General features: G+C 43.7%; 1 protein-coding gene across 3 annotated transcripts in view; it reads right to left on the reverse strand.

Moving 5' to 3' along the window:
• Nucleotides 1-1,856: 1,856 nt before the first annotated feature.
• CABLES1 (Cdk5 and Abl enzyme substrate 1) overlaps nucleotides 1,857-19,885 on the reverse strand; it is a 70,444-nt gene continuing 52,415 nt past the window's right edge. For 2 of the 3 annotated variants that reach the window (XM_084218697.1, XM_084218696.1), the window contains 6 exons: nucleotides 19,500-19,599; nucleotides 17,825-17,981; nucleotides 16,976-17,079; nucleotides 7,599-7,705; nucleotides 6,472-6,679; nucleotides 1,857-4,923 (listed from right to left, as the gene is read on the reverse strand). In XM_084218697.1, coding sequence (XP_084074823.1) covers nucleotides 4,783-4,923; nucleotides 6,472-6,679; nucleotides 7,599-7,705; nucleotides 16,976-17,079; nucleotides 17,825-17,981; nucleotides 19,500-19,599 — 817 coding nt within the window. In that variant the 3' untranslated portion in view covers nucleotides 1,857-4,782. The remainder of the gene's footprint in view (nucleotides 4,924-6,471; nucleotides 6,680-7,598; nucleotides 7,706-16,975; nucleotides 17,080-17,824; nucleotides 17,982-19,499; nucleotides 19,600-19,885) is intronic. The other variant, XM_084218698.1, reaches the window with a different exon arrangement.

Here is a 19,885-nt window from a genome sequence, read left to right on the forward strand (position 1 = left end):
CAAACTGGAAGACTTCTTCAGGTTTGAGGAATTAAGCCCTGGAGCGTCTTGTCTAAACAGAGGCAAGGGTCCTAACTGGCTTAAGATCATGTTTAGCAAGGTTATGGAAAGGAGTGTATGACAGGACAGATGAATGTGTAGGAAGGGCAATTTATGATAGCAGCCAATATTTAGGTCTTGTTAAGGGCAGGATGTGTTTGCTGCTCAAGTCAGCAGCTACTTCTTGGTTCACCCCTGCCTTGCCTTGAAGGTGCGCAGGCCACTTTCCAGGATCACGGTTCGGCTCTTTCCCAGTACCATGCTACAAGCATGGCTTCTCCTCTCTCTCTGGTGGTCCTGGTATTTGCTGCTGAGTCTGTGCAGGGTGCATGTTTGTTGGTTTTCTTCAGGGACTGAAGAGCTCTCCTCTGAGCTCATCTGTACCATCAGGTTCCAGGCTGAGGTGGGGATCTCTGCCTGTTACTGGTTCTCATGAAGTTGATGCGAAGTTTAGGGTCGATGCATCAGTTTAGGATTTTGCAAAGGCCTTTTTGCTTTGCACACAACATTCTGCGAAAGGATGCACCTGATGCTTTTTTCCTTCTTTTTTTCCTCCCTCTTCAGTACAGAGTTTACAGTGGCAGATGAACAAATTAAGTTCAAATCTGCTTCCCACACTCCCTCCCTTCCCAAAGGCGCAACCTGAGACAGACTTCAGTCTCAGCTAGTGACGTTGGCATTGTTACTCTGATTGCTCAGTCTCTCGCCTCGCTCAACTACTTTTACCTTGTCTGTGTATTTTTACATGTTTATTGTGGGGCCTGGTGCCAAAATCCTTTAGCATCGTGGGAAGTGCAATCATCTCTTAGCAAATCACTCCTCACTGCTTCCACACAAGTCTCATGCTCTGTATTTTAGGAGGCCAGAGCAATTAGCTGAAGCTGTGTCATTTAGATATCTAACAAACTATCCCAAATAAGCCATTGCAAGTTAATAAGTAGTTTAGGAAAATGACTGCCAAGTATTTTTCTGTCTGTTTTCATGTTCTGGTCTGCGTAAATCATATGGTAATGTTCATGTTGTCACAAATATGATTTAAAGCTGTGGGTCTCAGGAGCGATGGGTAAAGGTAGGAAGGCAAACTTTTCCCATAATTTTACTAACATGGAATGAAACTACAAGTAAATGGGTGTGTTTGATGAGACCACCTAGATAGGCGTTGGATTTAGGGGGTGTCATAGGTGTAAAACCAGAGCTTGAATGAAACACGTGGTGGGCAATTGGGTGTGCAACACATGAATGTCCAAACCACGACTTTCAGCCCCCAAAGAGGAAGCAGCTGCTTGTGAACCACAGCTGGCACATGGGCTGGTTGTAAGTTTTACCAGCACCTGGACTAACCCAAAGTAGCATATTCCAAATTCTGCTGTGAACAAGGGGTCATGAGATACCAACAGTGCTGGAGAGGCTGCCCGTGCCTCATCCTCCGGCACACTGACAGCTGGGACTCAGAGACCCTGCTTCTGGCAGTTCCAGGTGCTGCCAAAAAAAGAAGGGCTTAAAATCCCAACAAACCCAAAACAGTGGTCTGGGAAGAAGGTTAAGATTTTGAATGGAGGGAAAATGTTTGAAGTGAGGGCTCTGCAGGGAGCTGAACACCAGGTGATGGCCAAGGTCCTTTGCAAGCTTATTAATAAGCAGCTGTGTGTCCCAGGGGGAGACAAAACCAAACCCCTTTTCACATACACATGAGAGACAGAATAATTTTACATATTGTCACTGGTGAAAAACAGTCTGTGTTTTTCAATTTTTTCAAAACTTTTATTCTTTTTTTTTTTTTAGAAAAGGAATAACTCTGCATGGTAGAGTGTACGGTATATAATTTCAAAACAGAAGAAGTTATATGGAATGGATTATTTTCCCAAACTATTTAAAGACGAACCTAAAATCATTTGTAAATCAACACTCATTGCCATGTAAGACGAAGGAAAACAATCAACATGTTTTCTGTTTGGTACAGATTTTCTCTACCTCTTCAGCCTGAATTTTCCCAGGGCTGGGCAGAAAAGGGGGGGCAAATCCTGCCCATTGTCCTAATCATAATTGTACTGACCAAGCTTTGTGCTCTGAGATCTAGCAACATATGGCTTTATATACGTTCCTAAGTGAACAGTGCAACATCATCACCACCTTAAGTGTTTATTCCACATTCAGACTGTAACTGAACATCACTCTGAAACCCTTTTCCGCCCCCAAAACAACAGTGATAACAATGAGAAGCAGAAAGTCTCCAGCAATCAGATTTCATCCAGAAATCTGTGTAAACTGTAGATCAGGGTTGGGTAGCAGCACAGAGGGCAAAAGATGTGACAGCTTGATTCAATAGCATCTCTAAAGACTACTATAAGACTGTCATTCTTTAGTCTGCACCTTGCAATCACAATTTGCTTTTTCCCTGCAATGCTATAAAGCAATATAAGAAAAAAATCAGAATCAAAAGCAAAAGGTAGAAGCCTTTGTGGAAAGGTAAAGCTTCTGCTTAGCCATGAGTGGCTGCTATTAGAAACAGATGTCCACAATCAGAAACAAATCTTGAATGTATATACACAATTTGGGTGGAAAGGGATATGGCCAAGGGTGAAAGCCCTCCTAGCTGACCCACAGACTGTTTTGGATCATAGGTCCACACTTCACCCACTGCCTTTTTGGTCTAAATAAACCAGCAAGGCAGCCACAGGCTCCAGGTGCGCTCCAGGCTCTTTGCTCCATTGCTCCCTGGCGGTGTGGGGGCCAGGGGAAGGAGGAGGAGGAGGAGGAGTGAGTAAGATTGCCCCCCCTCCCCTCACTTTGCAGCTGGCTGAGTGACGCGTGGGTTGCAGTGACATGGGATGTTATACTGGGAAGCTTTAAGTGCACACTTTTCTCTTTACCCCCTCCTCCCCAATCCTGTTGGAATGTATCTATATCAGTATTCAGGTAAGTATGACTAATAACTGTAAGCTAGCATGGTCACCCTCCCCTTTAGAATAGGGGGAGAGCAATAGCATCAAACAAATTCCCATTTGTCCTGATGTATAAACTTTCTAGATCCTGTAGAGCAATTGTATGCAGGCTTTTTTCATACTAGAATCTAAAGGAGTCAAAGCTGGTAAAGAAACTGGATGTTTCCTGGCTTTACTGAAGGAAGTAATAAAACTGATTAAAGTAAGAGTGAAAGAAAGTAAGCATTAGTGTGTTCGCATCCTCTGATATGTCCCACTTCTCTACGTTCCGCTCCCAAGCCCTTTTCATACTCTGAGCAAGCATTCCCAAACTTAGAGAGGTAAGGCTTCAGCTGAAATCTCACAGTTGAGACTATCATTTATTTTATAATTACCACAAATGTAATAACTTGACTTTAGCAGATCCATGTGGGGCATGTTGAGGACAAGTGTTGTTAAGTGAACCAGCACAGGAGAAGATTGGACAGGGGTGGAATCCCACATGATAACAACAACTCAACAATATCCATCAGCATGGCATTAGCTTAGTGTGGATATAGCATCAGGAGCTTGGATAAAGCCTTTAAGCTTTCTGGGTGTCCAGTCCGAACCAGGGAAGCTACAAGAAGTTTTACCATAAAACTCCAGCACTGCAGTGTCTAAAGGAACTGAATCTCAATGGGCACAGATTTTAGGTTTTGCACAGTCAATCCTAATTAAAACCCCAAAACTATAATGGCTGATGCCCCTGCTGTTGGAGCCTTAAGACACCCATTAACTGCTGAGCCCTACACTTTTTTTTTTTAATAAAACACTGTTTTAAGATAAAGCACAATAAATGTGCTTATTACGCACTCTAACATAGAGCACAGAAATACAACACTACAGAGTGCAAGTCTAACCATCTCCACAGTGGGAAAAGTGCGAAGGTTAAAAATATGCATGTGGCTTAACACAAGATATTTTTAAAAAACATGACACGGAAATCTTATACTAATGCTTTCATCTTTACCACAAACATGACTGAAAACTTAAGGTCAATTGCTGATCCTTCCCTCGCAGTAGTAGTAGTGTAATCCTTTCAAAGGTACAATGTTGGAAAGATCAGAGAATAAAAAAACCCAAGTGTCCAAAAATGATCCCATTTACCACTTTTCCAGTAGTTACGTTTTTCAAGGAGTAAACTTGTAAGGTCACCTTGATCTTCACCATCAGTAACTGATACACTTGGAAACAGCTAAGCCAACCACCTGGACTGAGATCAGTTCGGTGTCGCACACACACACGCACACAGATACACACACAAATACCCCACAGGAAAAAGTGCACTTTCAATTGCTGATACAAAAATAGATTGGCACATTCTTTTTGACACAGTGAAGATATCTTCTTTAAAAGCTTTTTCACTTCAAGAAGTTCTCTTGGAATTTGCAGCAGGTCTGTAGAAAAAGCGCTACGAGAATGCACTCAGTGGGCTTCCAGGGTTTGTGTGATGGAGAGAGGGGTGGTCATGGAGGCTGCCCTTCTAATTCTTGCCTACTTTTACAGGTGTAGTCCCTACAGGTAGGGTCAGTCGCCACCCAGTTTCAGCATGTGAACTATTCACCAACAGCTCAGTCTTCACCTGCTTTGAGAAAGTAACGATACATAAATTCGTCAACGCCAAGAGTCAATGCAGTATTTCCTGTAGCCAGAAAAACTGCTTTGGGGGGGGAGAGAGGATGAAGTGTTAGGAGTCTGATTTTGCATTTCCAGTAGTAACTGCGGCTTGGGAGAGCCAAGCGGGAACAGTCGGGAGCCCCTTCCCCGCGGGCAGCCAGCGCTAGGAGTTCTGCACCAGGCGTCTGTAGTGCGGCATCACCTCGTGCTCGGGGAGGTGGAGGGCAAACTCCAAGGCCACCAGCACCGGGAACTCGAAGGCGATCAGCTCTCGCCTGTTCAGCCGGAACTTCTCTTCCAGTTTCTGCAACCACAGCCGAGGGGGGAAAACATAAATGAACAAAAATGGAACGAGGGTTTGCCTTTCTAGAGCTTTCCCACAAATGACAGTATTCAAAACACGCATGCTGCTGTCATTAAACTTCTGTCCTGATGGACTTGCATAGCTCTGGGTTTAGAAAATCAGAGCTGTGTGAACTGGATGTTCTGGATCCTTACTGTGAAGGTGAACTCACAGAGCTCAGCCAGCCATGCTATTTCTGACACTTTCGTCACTTCACTCATTTCACTGCGAGCACATACATCTTCTAACGATCACAGTGATTACCACTGCAGCAACAGGAAATTCCTAGCTTCATACAAACATCAAAATCACTTGTGTAATGGAAGACATGCATCTTGTAATTGTCCACAAGCTTCCTGCACTGCTTGAAATCACTAGTTTTCCTTTCAGCATTGGACTGTGCTACAACGCCCTATTGGGGAAATTATTTTGCCACAATTTGATCTTAATACCTCAGAGGCAGAAGGTGTCGTAAGAACAGTGAGTAATAGAAACTGCTATCCTCAGGGGGGATGAGATGGGTTTTATAGTTGTTTTTGTGCTGTAGTGTACTAAACCTCCCATATGCCTTGCTGTTTTCACTGGATTTGGATGCTACAAGTAGGCAACCAGTTGCTCAGGGGTATTTCCCCCCTCATCCTCTTAGGATCTCCCTGGCTTGCTACTTCTCTGCCCACTGGGCCTACTGCAAAGTTCAATGTCTTATGGACCAACGTTTCAAGACAGCAAAAGAGGCCAGATCTTCCAATTCCCACTTGGCTGATTTTTTTGGTGATTATTCAGAGGGCTTTCTAACAAACTGACTATCAACCCAGCTCTGTGACTGTGGGAGGGGGGCACGAGTCCAGCCCTGCCCCCATCCACCATCCCATGTCTCTTCCACTGAGTGAGCTGGTTGTAGCCACATACCAAGACACCAGCCTTCCTGTAGTATAAAATCAGATCGGTACCTCAGTGTTTGCAGAGGATTATGGCATAACACCCTCATGTTACCTCTTCCATGTGGAGTGGGTAGAAGACCAAACACCTTACTCTAAAAAAAAAACATTTTGAATGAGGTGTTCTGATGTGAACACCTCCTTAGGTTTTCTTGCCCAAAAGCTGAACTTGATAAATTCAAATGCCTATTGGACTCCATCTGAAATTAGTATCTGCATTTAATTCCCAAAGGAGAATCCTTACTGACACTCTTGAAAACATAATTAAAAGAAAAATTAATTTCCCAAGGGTTCACCTGTTGCCTTGTATTGACAAAATGATGCGCAGATACATCTCAAACCTCACAGTATCTGACACCACGACCTTCTATCCCATCGAACAAGCTTCCCACGCCTCTGCAGGGACATTGATCACTACTACCTCCACCAAAACGTGTTAACAAAAAAAGATATTTAGCTGGCTGTACATCTGGACGCCTAAAAGAGAGCATGTCCCCTGACAAACAGGCTTGCACAGACCACACACTGGCACTTCATGTAGATGGAACACTGGAAAGCCATGGATACGTACATCTATAAGATGCTTGACTTCATGTTTTCTGAGGTCACTGCCAATTTTGGCTGCTAAAAGAACACAAGCTCCAGCACAAAGCTTTCTATTCTGCTTGTTCAGCTTCCCCTTGAGAGCGAGCTTCTCAAAGTAGACAAAGGCCATGGCCACTGTGGGCTCTTCAAAACCACATTCTTCTTGAGCAAGCTTGCGCATTTCTCTCTTCAAGCTGAGTAAAGAGACCAGACAAGTATGCTGTGAGAGGAGTTTTAAAGCATTTCTCATTTCACTCTAAGAGCTATGCTTTCAGAGATTCCTGCTTAGTCAAATGCAAGGGAAAACATAATTTACTGGGCAGATTTCTTTATGCTGTTTTGGGGGCACATTTCATGGCACATTTTTACATCACCAGTCACCCTCACTGCCCCCAACAGACAGTTGTGTCAAACTATAAAAGCAACCAAAAAAGCTCAGACAGTTTTAGCAACAATATTTTATCAGAGGTCCTGCACTGCATACCATTTGTTTTGTAACAATGTTTTGATTACTGGTGCTCTGTATGCAGCTTTTGCTGCTGGTTATGGTTGGCCAAATCCAAACTGACAGTTCTGTCCATGTACTGCAGCACTGTCTGGTTACAGAGCAGTGTGGCTCAGTGTCCTTCTGGCCACTAGGGTCAAATTAAATTATCATTACTTCAGTGGACCAATATGTCTAGCCTGCTACACCAGAAACAGAGATGGAATATTACAACTTTGCTGTGAAGCCAACTACTCTTTTTGCTTCTGGCCAAGGCACAAAAGCAGCACTTCTCTTTCCTCTGTCCCTTTTTAAGCCAATTGCCATGAGCTTAGAGACTCTGTTGGGTTATTTTTCTGGCTATTTTAATATAGTGCATGCCCAGCTCTCATCCCCATCCCGTTAGATGCTGTGTTTAACACTTGACCAGCACATGTTTGCACATTCCACATATCCTGTTTACTCATCCCAGTAATCCAAGCAGTCATCTGACTTACTCTGCACCTCTGCTGGTCACTGCTCCTGGAAGATCAATCGAGTGCTGTGCTTCCCGTCATGTACAGCAGGAATTGCACTGACATGTGAGACAGCTGCATCACATTGCAGCCTTATTGAGCTTTGCAACATACCTTCTTATTTTACTGAGGGTTAGCTTGATGTGAGGGAACTTCTCCTTAAATGTCTCGTTCATGTCCTTCTTGAGATCTGATGGCTTCACATAGTCTATGACCGTGGTCTGGAACACATGGCAAGAGAGAATTACTCTTTCAGTTTGTAACAAAGAAGATCACTCGATTCTCAGAAGCAAGGAGTACCAAACAAGTGCCAGTCAGTCCCAACACTTTCAGCTCAGGAGGAAAATTAAGTCTGAACTAAGGCAACTATTTATTTGTGACTGACAAAACAAATTACTTGTTCAGCACAAGCCTTGAACAATACATACCTCACTAGCATCCTCTAAGTATTGCTAAGAGTGATTTTAAGATGAATGTGGCTAGATTAAACCTACCTGAGAAGTGTTGTAAGATGAGAAATATTCATCACAGTAACTGATATGATGACCAGGTTATGGTGCATACCTTCATGTGGTTCTGAGACCCATTGTGAGTTTCTCTCAGATTGATTCTTTAAAGAAACCACAGGTAGAAACTCTTGCCTGCTGTAGTATACATTGATAATAAAGTAAGTAACCAGCTTATACAGCAGGTCACTCAGTAGAGTGGAAGGCAGGAATGCTGTGGTAAGTTAGGCAGTAAATGGACAAAAGAGTCAGGATAACATTCAAAGTGTACAGTCTATTTCCTTTGAGCTTCCTATTCCTTTTTATTACAACCTAAGGAATCTCCCCAAGTTGCAGAGGGTTCTCCTCTGCAGGCTTTTTTTCTGTCATTAAAATAATATAAGGAAGGGCTTGGGGAATACAGAGTGCAATGGCTCTAGAGAGAAAGCAGACAATTCCCTTTATCCAATCATGTTGTTCTCTGTTTCCAAAATAAGGAGAGTAAAGGAGAGTAAAACACATTCAACTTTTCTTGCACTTTACTTAGGAGATATGGTACTGAATTATTAGGGAATTAAAACAGAGCAGAGCATGTGTTTCCCCAGAATAGTGCCCAGCAATATTTGATGCAAACAAAATAGAGAGGAAAAACCCAGGTTTTTGCCACGGGGTGTTGTTATGGTCATGCACACACTTTAAAACATGGGCCATTCTGCCACATCAACACTCCTCAGCCACACCTGCTTCCCTGCACGTGCATGGATGAGCCTGACTGCAGGGGCAGGCAGATAGTGCAGCGCCTCTGAGGCTAAAAATTCATAAAGCTGCCTTGATGCTGAAGCAGGCAATGTGCTGCCACACCTGAATAAAAGGAAGAGAAGAAAAGACAGGAAGGAGAAGCCTTGCCCCACCAGGGTGGGAAAGCCTCAATGAAATGTGTGGGCCTGCCTGGTTTTAACCCTGCAGGGGCTGGAAGGATGTATGTATGCACTGTACAGCTGGGGCTCTTCACTGCAGACAGCTTCTCACATGCTTCATCTCACCTGGCAGGGTGCAGACCTCTAAAGCAGAAGGATGAAGATCTTAACAACTACCCTTTTTCCTTTCTTTCCCTGGAATGTTGCAGCTGGCCTGCCTACTCCTTGGTATTGTTGCCAAAGGATCATCAGCAAGCTGGGTGCTGCTGATGCACAGATATGCTGGGAGTTTTATGTGTTAAGAGGCTTCCTCTTGATACTGCTACAAGAGGACACTGAAACAAGCCACATCTAATTTAGACCACTGCTGTCTGCTACTCAGGGTATAGAAACGGGTCCATGCTGCTCTTGCTTACAGAGCCAAGAGACACTAACCAGATGCATCCTATTCAATGTAAAGATGATTTTAGTCACTACCAGGATCTTTTGGTTGTCTTGGGCAATCCTATAAATAGTGAGCTCAGTGTTACCTTACAAAGCTACCTGACACCTTATTTCATGCTTCACTACAAACCTAACTGCCCGTTGTTTGTTCTTCATTACCACAGAGCTCATAATTTTATCTTAATTAACTTGCCTTTAGTTCTCTCCAGGTTATCTTCCTCTTTTGCTTATGTGCAGAACAGAAACCACTTCCCAACAGAAAGGGCACAGCAGCGGAGGGAGGGCCTGTCCATCCTCCAGGCTCTGCTGAAGGGCTGCACAGAAGTTGTGCCACCCAGCAAGTTTCAGCTGCTTTCACCTCTAACAAGTCAGGGTGGCTCTGGGGGCCACTGTGCAGAGGGGGAGCGAGCCCTGGGCTCTGCCACTCAGCAGCAGCAGCAGCAGCAGCCCCCTGGGATGCACCCTTCCCCATGCCTGCTCTGCAGGCACCGACTTGCTTTACCTGGGACTCCTCCAGCCTGTGGGAGGATTGCCAGAATTCGGTTAAATTCTCTTTAGAAGGAGAAAAGCTCTTTTTAAATTTTCATTTAAAGCAAAGCGCTCAGAGGCTTGAGACTAAGCAGACAGCTTAAAACTAAGAACAGTACAGAGGTACAGTTATTTTTAAACACAGAGATTTGTCAATTTTGTCCTGTTGATAAGGATCTCCCCCTCTCCAACTCTGAATACTGCCGCTTCCTGCGAGACAACAGTCTCTACGATACAAATCACAATAATGAAATCCAGATGAAAGCTGGTGTGTGCTGGTTTTGATTCATGTAACAGGATAACAGCAGCATGTTTGAACACACTGGCTCGAAGGCAGCTGTCTCATCTTGTCAGTGCCATGCTGGAGAGCTCAGCTAACTGCCCTTATTCTCAAGAAAAGGATTTGTGCAAGTTTGGGGTTTTTTTGTCCCTTGATTTTTTTTTTTTCCTTCATAGCTGCTGCAGAAGCTGGACTTTGAGCAACAGGATGCTGCTTGTCCAGCTGGGACCTAGAGAAATGTATCCTGTGCATGCAGCACCCTGCCCAGCAGAGAGGCAGGCAGAAGATACCCCTAAAAAATATCTGTTGAGAGGTAGTTTAAAAGCAATGTTGGATTAGGATCTGTGAGTGATGGAATCAGTTACCCTTTCAAATGGTTTCTGACCAGGAACCTGAGTGCCCCTGTTGCTGGGACACAGCACTCACGAGGCTACACAGAAATCTCGGTCCCCAACCCCGATCCTGCCCAGGGCACCTTATGCACCCTGCAAACAGCTTGCCACTGAGCAGCAACCCTCACTGCTGCCCCTGCCCACGAGTAAGGGAGTGGAGCAAAGCTCTGGGGTGGTCCAGCAACCCACAAGAACCAGCTGGGATCTGACAGGGGAGGGCTTGGACACAACGCCATCTTCCTCTCCCTGCTCAGTGTTTACACTTCTCCTCTTTTTCAGGCCAAGCCACTGCCCTTGAGCTTCCTGTGTGTCCCACACGAAGCTGCCATGTGAAGAAAAACACATTGACTGTCTGTCTAGGACAATTCTGGTATTGCCTGTGTCAGGGCTCTGATCAATACTGATGCTCCAAAATTTTATGAAGGGTTTGCAAATATTTCTCTAAAAGGAGCACAGCTTTTCTCCATCCAAACATGCTTTCTTATACATAATATTATTCCCTATCAGGCAGGCACTCTGTACTCCCAGAGCTGTCAGACACATGAACAAGGCACTGGGAACTACTAAACTGTCTCTCTCATAGTCTAAGTTCCAATGTTTTTAACTTCTGTCATCCAGAACCGTCTGTCTTGTTTCTCACAGCTTATTTGCAGGGAACACATTTCAGTTCAGCATTCAGCAATACTCCTTTGTGGGCTCTGTTACATTCTCTGTGTACAAATCTGTGTATGTATATTTTACTTTGGCGATGGAAGCTGCACAAGACAAATGAAAACCTTGATAGATGGTAGCTGACAGATGCCTGGACAGAGTGATAAATGCTTCAGCCCAAGTCTCTACTCTGCACACTTTTTGCTTGGCTGGCAATTTTGAACTTGGAGCTCAGCTCGGGTGTTATTCACAAGCGTTTTCAGGCAGCTGCTTTCTCATAGGAAAGCTGTATATATAGTTTCATAAATATGGGAGGAGGGAGAATGCCTGAAATGGTTGGTAAGACTGGCAGGATGAAATATTGTAGGAAATAAATCCTACTTTGGCATGCAACCAGTAAAAGATGATCTAGCCTTGGATGCCTCTATCTCTTAGCTTAAGAAGGATAAAATCAGAATAAAATAGGTGAATAAAATGAAAGATGTATGATAGGCTCTCTTAGCTGCTGTTACTGTGTATCCCTGATAAATCTGCTTCACAGAAAGCAGACAGAAGACTGACACCTGAAACAGACTTTTGGTAGGTCACAGATAAGGTCTCAGCCACACAAGAAGTGAAGTCAATAACTCTGCACTCTCTGACTACATTAATGCATCCCATAGGTGACCAGCTACGTACCTATCAACTGCCAGTAACCTAATTCATACACTTATGGCTTACGATGCATATATGTGAGAAATCCTGACAGACAAGAGACTTTAAACTGTGATGGAAAATGTGAATGATTCCGAATTATAATTAAAATTCTAAAAAAGGAAGCTAGACTAAAATAAGATGTTTCTGCTGTTACAAAGTTATTAACATTCAAGGACCTTAAACTGAAAGATTTTGAATTTCACAAGGCAAATAAGTTTCAAAACTGCCTCTTTGAAATAAGGTTCATGGAAGGACACCAGTTTATTTCATATTGTTAACACTCAGGAATTACTCTCAAAACAGCTATTTATTGGAGTCTCAGCCAAAAAGAGCATCAAAACCATAGAGCACAGAATTTATATATGGTTATTTACCACTGCTATCCTCTGCTCCCGGAGACTTTTGATTACAAGGTCAGTAGCTGATAAAAAAGCAGCCTGGAGATACTTAATATACAGCTACAGAAGAGGCTCGAAGAATAGGGTGACAGCACTGAAGGACGCTGGCTGTAGTGGAGTCTGCCTGACCTTGGTGCTCCTTGTGACAGACAGAACGAGAGAACGACAGACCAAATGCATTATATCATCATGCAGGGCTTTTGTTAGACCAGAGGGCCAGGGCAGCAAGCAGTTCTAATTTTAAAATCACACTGGAGGACTAATATTAAATAACACAGCCCGGCTGTGCTCGCCACTAGCGCGGTACCTGGCAAGTGCAGGCTGGCAGACAGGCACTGCAACAGCTCTGCAGAGTTTTGTGACCTGCTTCTTTTATTAGTGGCGTGGAGATGTCAACTCATTTTTATATAACTAAACCAACACACTGACACTGTAGCTCAGCACCCAAACCTAATTCCACATGTACCCCTTGAGCACAGAGAGATGGATATTTCAGGGATGAGAATACAGAATGGGTCACTCAAAGTCAGCGTGCTGCTGATCTGGGCTTTTCTTCTTCTGCTGCAAGTTTTGGCAGCACGCAGCGACCAGCTAACACGCTCCTGTGCTTCTGTGTTACCAACAACAGCAGTACTGCAGGATCAGCCTCAAGCCTGTTGAGAATGAGTTTTCTAGTCCAGCACAGAAGGAGTTTCTGCTGGAAGGAATGCTGAGAGACCAGGGGGGCACTGATGAGTCTGTACATATGCTAGTCAACATGAGATTCGAGGAAAGAAATTAATGCTTAGTCTGGTAGATAAAGTTCCTGTTCTAGAGAGATTTAAGAATCTGCACGAATTCCTGTTTTAGCAGTATCAGCCAGGAAGACATCTGTTAACCATGACATGATGTTTCCCTTCCCCCCCATCCCCCAGCATGATTTTTTTTTTACCTCTTACTGTTTATACTGCAGCAGAGAGTGCAGACTCTCCCACAAAGACAACACAAAATGAAATAATTTCTCCAGAGCAGACTAGACTTTAAATACAACTAATACAATTAATAGAAGCCATAGAGTTGGTATTGGGAAAGTATTGAAGAGTACTTTTCAGAATTGTCCCGACAGGCAATTTGTGGGTATTACTTCTAGAAATGCAACAGGGAAGTAAGTGTATGCTCTCTTAAGGCTGAGACTTCACTCCAGAAAAAAACAAACCAAACCAAACCAAAAAAGAACAGACAAACAAACAACAAAAAAAATGCAAACCCACCCCCCCACCCCCCCCCCCCCCAAAAAAAAACAACAACAAGAAATGCACAGAAAACCTAAAAACCATAAAAACCCCAAACCAGACTAAACCAAAAGCACTTCTGCTTCCCCAGGACTATCTTCAAGGAGGAAGCTCAGCTTCTCCTTGAAAACAGCTGAGGACTTGCAGCTAACACTTCTCTCCAAGAGTCAGGGCTAATTTAGCTCAGTAAAATAAAAGACTATAAAGTCAATGTCAGTGATGATAAACTCAGGCTCCACAAAAATTGAGCACACAGAGTGCTAGTTGCACGCATTTCTGAGTAAAGTCTAAACCGGACCACACATTTTGTCTCTCCTATGCCTCGGAATAAAGCCTGCAGTGTTTACTGATGCAGCACTCACACAGACCTCAACAGAGCTTTCCCAGCAAGCGCAGAAATCCTGGCCTAGGAAGCACAAGCCAGGCTCATGGGAGTAACAGCAGTGCATGCAGCTCTATCCCGCAGGCAGTGACGCAGCCCAGCATCCACTCCTCTCCCACACCTTCCCCCCATTAACTGCTCTGACCTCCATAAGGAGGGGTGAGGGGAATATCGACAAGCTTGCAGCTGTCAAGCATTAATGCTAAATCCTGGCCAAGTACCGAAACTTTAATTACAAGCTGCAGCTCTCCGCGCACAACAGAATGCTGGGCGCTGACATCAGAGCCGCTCTCAGCTGCTCCGGCACATGAGAGAGGCAGCAATTCCAGCCCCATTCCGCCCAGCACCAAGGAACAGCAATTCCAGCCCCATTCTGCCCAGCACATGAGAGAGGCAGCAATTCCAGCCCCATTCTGCCCAGCACATGAGAGAGGCAGCAATTCCAGCCCCATTCCGCCCAGCACATGAGAGAGGCAGCAATTCCAGCCCCATTCCGCCCAGCACTGAGAGGCAGCAATTCCAGCTCCATTCTGCCCAGCACCAAGAGGCAGCAATTCCAGCCCCATTCTGCCCAGCACCAAGAGGCAGCAATTCCAGCCCCATTCCACCCAGCACCCAGGGGCAGCAATTCCAGCCCCATTCCATGCCCAGCACCGGCGGCTGCTCCGTCCTCTGTGCTCCTGGTCTGGCACTGCTGCAGTGGCTGTGCGTGGTCAGGAAAAGAGCACAGGTCTCTCACCGACCCCAGACTGCAATTTGCTTTAATTGCAGTGTGAGCCGATTTTTATATTTTGGGGGAGGATGGGGGGAAGAAAATGACTTGAAATTATAAGGCTCTTATGCTCCTGCTCAGACTGATGTGAACTGCAGAGAGAGGGGGAGGGAATGTCAGGAGAGTCAGGAAAGTCTACAACAGATGTGAGTAAAATCTCCTACATAGCCAAAATGGCCTTATATTCAGCTCTACTGCCCAAACTGAAAATTCCTACTTAACCTGCAAGCTCCCTGGACACTCCAGCACTACTTTTTCTCCCTTCTCTTGGCTGAAGGAAGCAACAGTACCTTGTAAAAGCTTTCAGCTGCACACTGAAGAACAACCATCCACCCCTTAGTTTCTTGCACAGCCATGGAGCTCCTGCATAGGATCACAGCTATGCTGCTTGGCTGTGGGCAGGCAAAACCCTGGCTGAGAGAGCCCTTGGCACCTGCCTGTGATCAACCTCAACAAAAGAAACAGAGCACTTAATGTCCTTTAACCCTTTCTTAGATTAGTGCCTGCCTTCAGAGAGGGAGGTGGGAGTCCCATAGACCCTCAGACAGTGCTGAAATGATGTCTGGAAGAGTATCTTTAGGGAAAAAACCCTCAACTGTCAAATAAGACATTATTTCAGATACAGCAGTAATTAACCCTAGAGAAAATTTAAAAGCAGGGAGACCCCTGTCAATGCAAATATATTCTAGATAAACAATGACATTGATTTTAACAACTGTCCTTGAAGTAATTTTTCACCTTTAGGGCATCTAGTCATACCCCTTGTCAAATCTCCAAGCAGCTTCTTTTTACAACAGAAGTACAAATATGAGACTTTCAAATGCTGTGGTCAACCAGCATACAGAGAAGAATGGCACTGAATACCCACTCCTGGATGGAGAACTCCCTTGCAGGATGCCATCCTGGCTGCCTCATTTATACTCATTTAACCATGTCCATGAGAACATCACGTTAAAAGGGGGTCAAAGATCTCAGGTGATTCTAGGGGACTTGTACTGCCTGGCAAACACTCGCAGCCTGAGGAAGGTCAGAAACACAGCCACGACTGCTAGAGTTATGTTCCCTTTGGATGTTGGCTAACAGTGGCTTTCTCCTTGAGGGAAGACAGTTCCCTCTCCATGACAGTAACCATACCAAAACCTGACAAATACTTTCCCACACAGATGTATCTGCTATAAAAGGTTGTCACTTTGTACGTTGGCAGCCAAAAAATAGCTCGCCAGCCCTTAAAGGAAAACTGGTAGCAAGTAAGCAGAGGACACTCTGGATATGCCATATGAAAATCTAGAATAAACACAGCCTTAGAACTCAATTAAGCCTCAATTAACCAGATAAACATCCACATAAAACACTTAGGGCTTATTTTCAAGAAGGAGCACCCACGAGCCAAATTACCCCTGGGGTGGGGGGCAGATGAGAACAAAGGTTGTATCTTTACATACATTAGCAGTTTCTTAAATAATGTCTTCTGTTCCAAATTAAACAAGAAAGTGGACAACACTTTAGACCTCAGTGTTTCAAATCCTATCATATCTGTATTTAGATAAGAGAAGTAGGTCACCACTTTGGGGGAAAAAAACCAATAATTCCCTACTGCCTACTGTTACCCTGGATGCACAATCCAGACTGATACATCTGTATGACTGCACTGCATCTTGGAACAGTCCTGCTAAAATAATCTACAGACTTGGAGCAATCAAAAGAAAGGCTACTGAAGTATCTCACCACAGAAAACATTTAGTCAGAGCACAGACCACAGAACAATTATGTCTCTGTATTGTTAAGGGTTTGGGTACAGTGGGAAATATACAGACTCGGCTTGTAATTGCTGCAATTAAAGGAAGGACTATCCCATGGTGAAATAAATACCTGGGAAACCAAGCTGTTCAGAGGAGTGAATGATTAGCATCAAAACACAGCGTAGCTTCATAACTTCAGAAAAACCCCAATGGGCATCCTCCTCTTTTGTAATAGGTGCCAGTTTGAGGAAGTATAAATTTTCCTCTGAATGCCAGAGAATGAGTGCATTGTTTGAACAAGCCTTTCATCTAAAGCATTTATGAAATACAGCAGTAATAAAAGTGTTTGCTTTTGTAATACCTCCAAGAGTTTGTTTTAACATGCCTTGAGAAGTAACTGTCATTTAGAACAAAGCTGAACAGCTCTTACTAGTAGATTAAAAATTATAACAGTCTTCTTAAAATACGGCCAAATGAAACCTCAACCTTCAGACTTTTGTTATGGGAATTCCTCTGTCCTACCCAGAATCACTTACCATATATGAAGGAAATATTAAAACCCGCTTATGTTTGCCACATGGCCACTGGGGATCGTCTAAAAGATTTGGGTCATATTCAACAAAGTCTCCCAGGTCGCTACCTATAAAACAACAGTTCAGATATAGAATTTTGAAAGGAATTCATTACATCAAGACATCTCTGGACTTAACAGAAGTGGCAAATGAGTTCACAGACAATGCACAATATTATCTCCATGCAAGATTTTTTAAAGAGATGAAAAATTGTTCTTGGTCTTGACAACTCTAAATATTTCTATATTAATGTGATTTGCCAAGACATAGAGGAACTAGAGCTTACAAATTACCTCCTAAATGTGAATTTAGGGCTTAGAGAACTGCAGAATTATATAAAGCTCCACAGTGACTTTCATTCCCGGCAACAAGTTTTCATCTGTTCAAGCAGATGTTTTGATTTGTTTCATTTATCATGCCAAAATATTTTAAGCATATAGTGCTTTGGTTTATGTTTTGTGTCCGGTTTTGTAAACACAGCCCTTTCCAGCCTAACAAAGGTCACAAGTGGAATTTACACCTTCAGCTTGTGACTACTGTGTTGCCACTGTAAATTTTCCATAGCAAAGGAAGGTAAGGACAAGCCTGATGCAGGAGGAACAAGCAACGCTGATGACAGGAGGAGGCTTGTTTATTTAACTTCCATCCTCCACAAGCAAGCTTTCTAAGCAAAAATGGAATAAGCTGTGCTTCACCCACAACAGAAGACTGTATTTATTTAATTGCAGCTAATGGGGGGACTAAAACACATGTCAGTCCTTTGCAATAACTGCCTACCATCAGGGTATTAAAAAGAGCTACTTGAGAAGTTACCTGCATCAATGCTCCCCTGGGTGCTGTTAGCTCTTCCCAAAGAAAGGCTACGATGGCTTGCATTGCGAAATTGGGAGAAAGATGAGGTGGAGTCTATTGTGTTCCTCCGAGTTCCCAGAGCATTGGTGGGAAATAGGAACTGTGTATAAGAAACCGTCTAAAAAAAAAAGTCAGAATGGACAGACAGTTACTTTCAGCCCAGCTTGGATGCAGTGGGATGCTTTTGGTGCATTCCAACTGGAAGCAAGAGAAGCCAAATTAATGGAGGATTTTCTGGATTTAGTAGTTAGGCACAGATGAATATAAACCAGTCACCTACATTTGCTTCAGTACAGTCAGTTTATTCATGCAAAAAATGCTTCTTCTAAGGCATTAGTTCTTCAGTAAAACACACACACACACACACACACACACACACACACAAAAGCTCTAATACACTGGATTTACAAAATCCTACTCAAGGGTCAGATTTAAAAATATATCAGTTTGGTCAGGTTTTTTCCAGTGGGCCTTCTCTGTAGCACATTTCAGCAGCTTCTTTACTGAACTAGCATCATCTGTATGAGTCCCTCAGCACACAGCTGCCAGAGGCAAATCACTTAAACATTGCTAAACTGAAGCACTTTGTCTGCTATATTTCTTTCCCAGGACTTTGTCTGGCAGAGTTTTATTGATGTAATAAGTGAGCTCCAGTTCACGGCAATCATTGTGGGAGATCATTTACTACCCTCCCAACATGGACTAAGTGTGAATGAGTAACTTGTGACAAAATTATTTTTAGAGTGCACTGATTCTCTGCTTGTACCCCTGGCCAAGAAAAAGCTATGCCTCGCTTCTTGTTGGCTCATTTTCCAACAATAACATTGCATTGAAGAAAAAAAATGAGTTTGAGACTCTAGACTGGTTTACGAGGAGGTCAGAACAGGTGTCAAATAAAACATGTAGCATGTGAGCTTTCATTATTTATAAGCAGACAGATTGTCCTCAGGAATTTACAGCCTGTGGTCTGGCCTGACACCTGGTTAGGTGAGCACAACATGTGTAGCAGCCTTGACCCAGGGCCTTTAAATCCATAGATGACAGCAGACTGAGTAAAACTGAACTGTAGAAAGTAAATCAAGCTTTCAGGAAGAAATGTTTTCTTCTACAATTAAAACTGTCTCTCCTCTATATATTTATTTAAAATCGATCAGTTCCCTAAAGATTCATATTTGCTTATTCTATTCAAGTGAATGAGCTTCTGGATTTTGAAAATCTCATCAGCTTTGTGCCACTGTCTTCCTGCTCTCTGGAAAAATATTGAGCAAAATGTTATTAAATACAATTGAAAGCAAATAGAATTACAGCTACAACTCTCATCAGAAATTATTCTCAAGCTCCTGACAATATACACTGCAGTGATACCTCCTGCTAGAGCAAGGGGAAGGCTGTGTAATTCAGTAATGCTTTACACACACAGATATTGCCAGAGGCAAATTTCTTCAAGGATACAGAGTTGTCTATGTGGACAGCTTGGGCAGTCCTCATGAATTTCTGCTAAGCTTATTTACAGTTGCACATACTGTGCTTTAACTACTGCGTTATGCTGCATGTTGCATTTGCACTTTTTATTAGTTAGGCCATTTTCCCCCTCATAACCTCAAATCTAAGGGAGTAGGAACTGAAGCATTCCCACCTTCCCATCTGCTCCGAGCTCCACACCTTCAAGACCAATTATTTCTTTCAGACACACTCCAGTAGAATGGCACTGGCGTCCACCATCCAGCTTCATGTCCCTGGGAAGCAGAAAGAAGAGCAGAAACAGCTCTTAATACACACACCTTGTTCACCTCCCACCACCAAATGCTGAAACAAGGAACAGCATTAATCCAGACATGCCAATGCAAAGCACAGACCAGACAGCATTTCCTACAGGAAGCACTTTTGTTGTCTAAAACACCTGACAGAGAAAACCCCCCCTTTGTTCACGGTTGCAGCTCAACCTATGGCACAGAGCCTATGGCACAGAGCAAGGCTCCCCATCACTGCGTACCTCTGACAGGACCTGACATTGGGGAGGAA

This window comes from Fringilla coelebs (assembly GCF_963513975.1).
Source record: "Fringilla coelebs genome assembly, chromosome: 1".
In the NCBI taxonomy this organism is placed as follows: domain Eukaryota; kingdom Metazoa; phylum Chordata; class Aves; order Passeriformes; family Fringillidae; genus Fringilla; species Fringilla coelebs.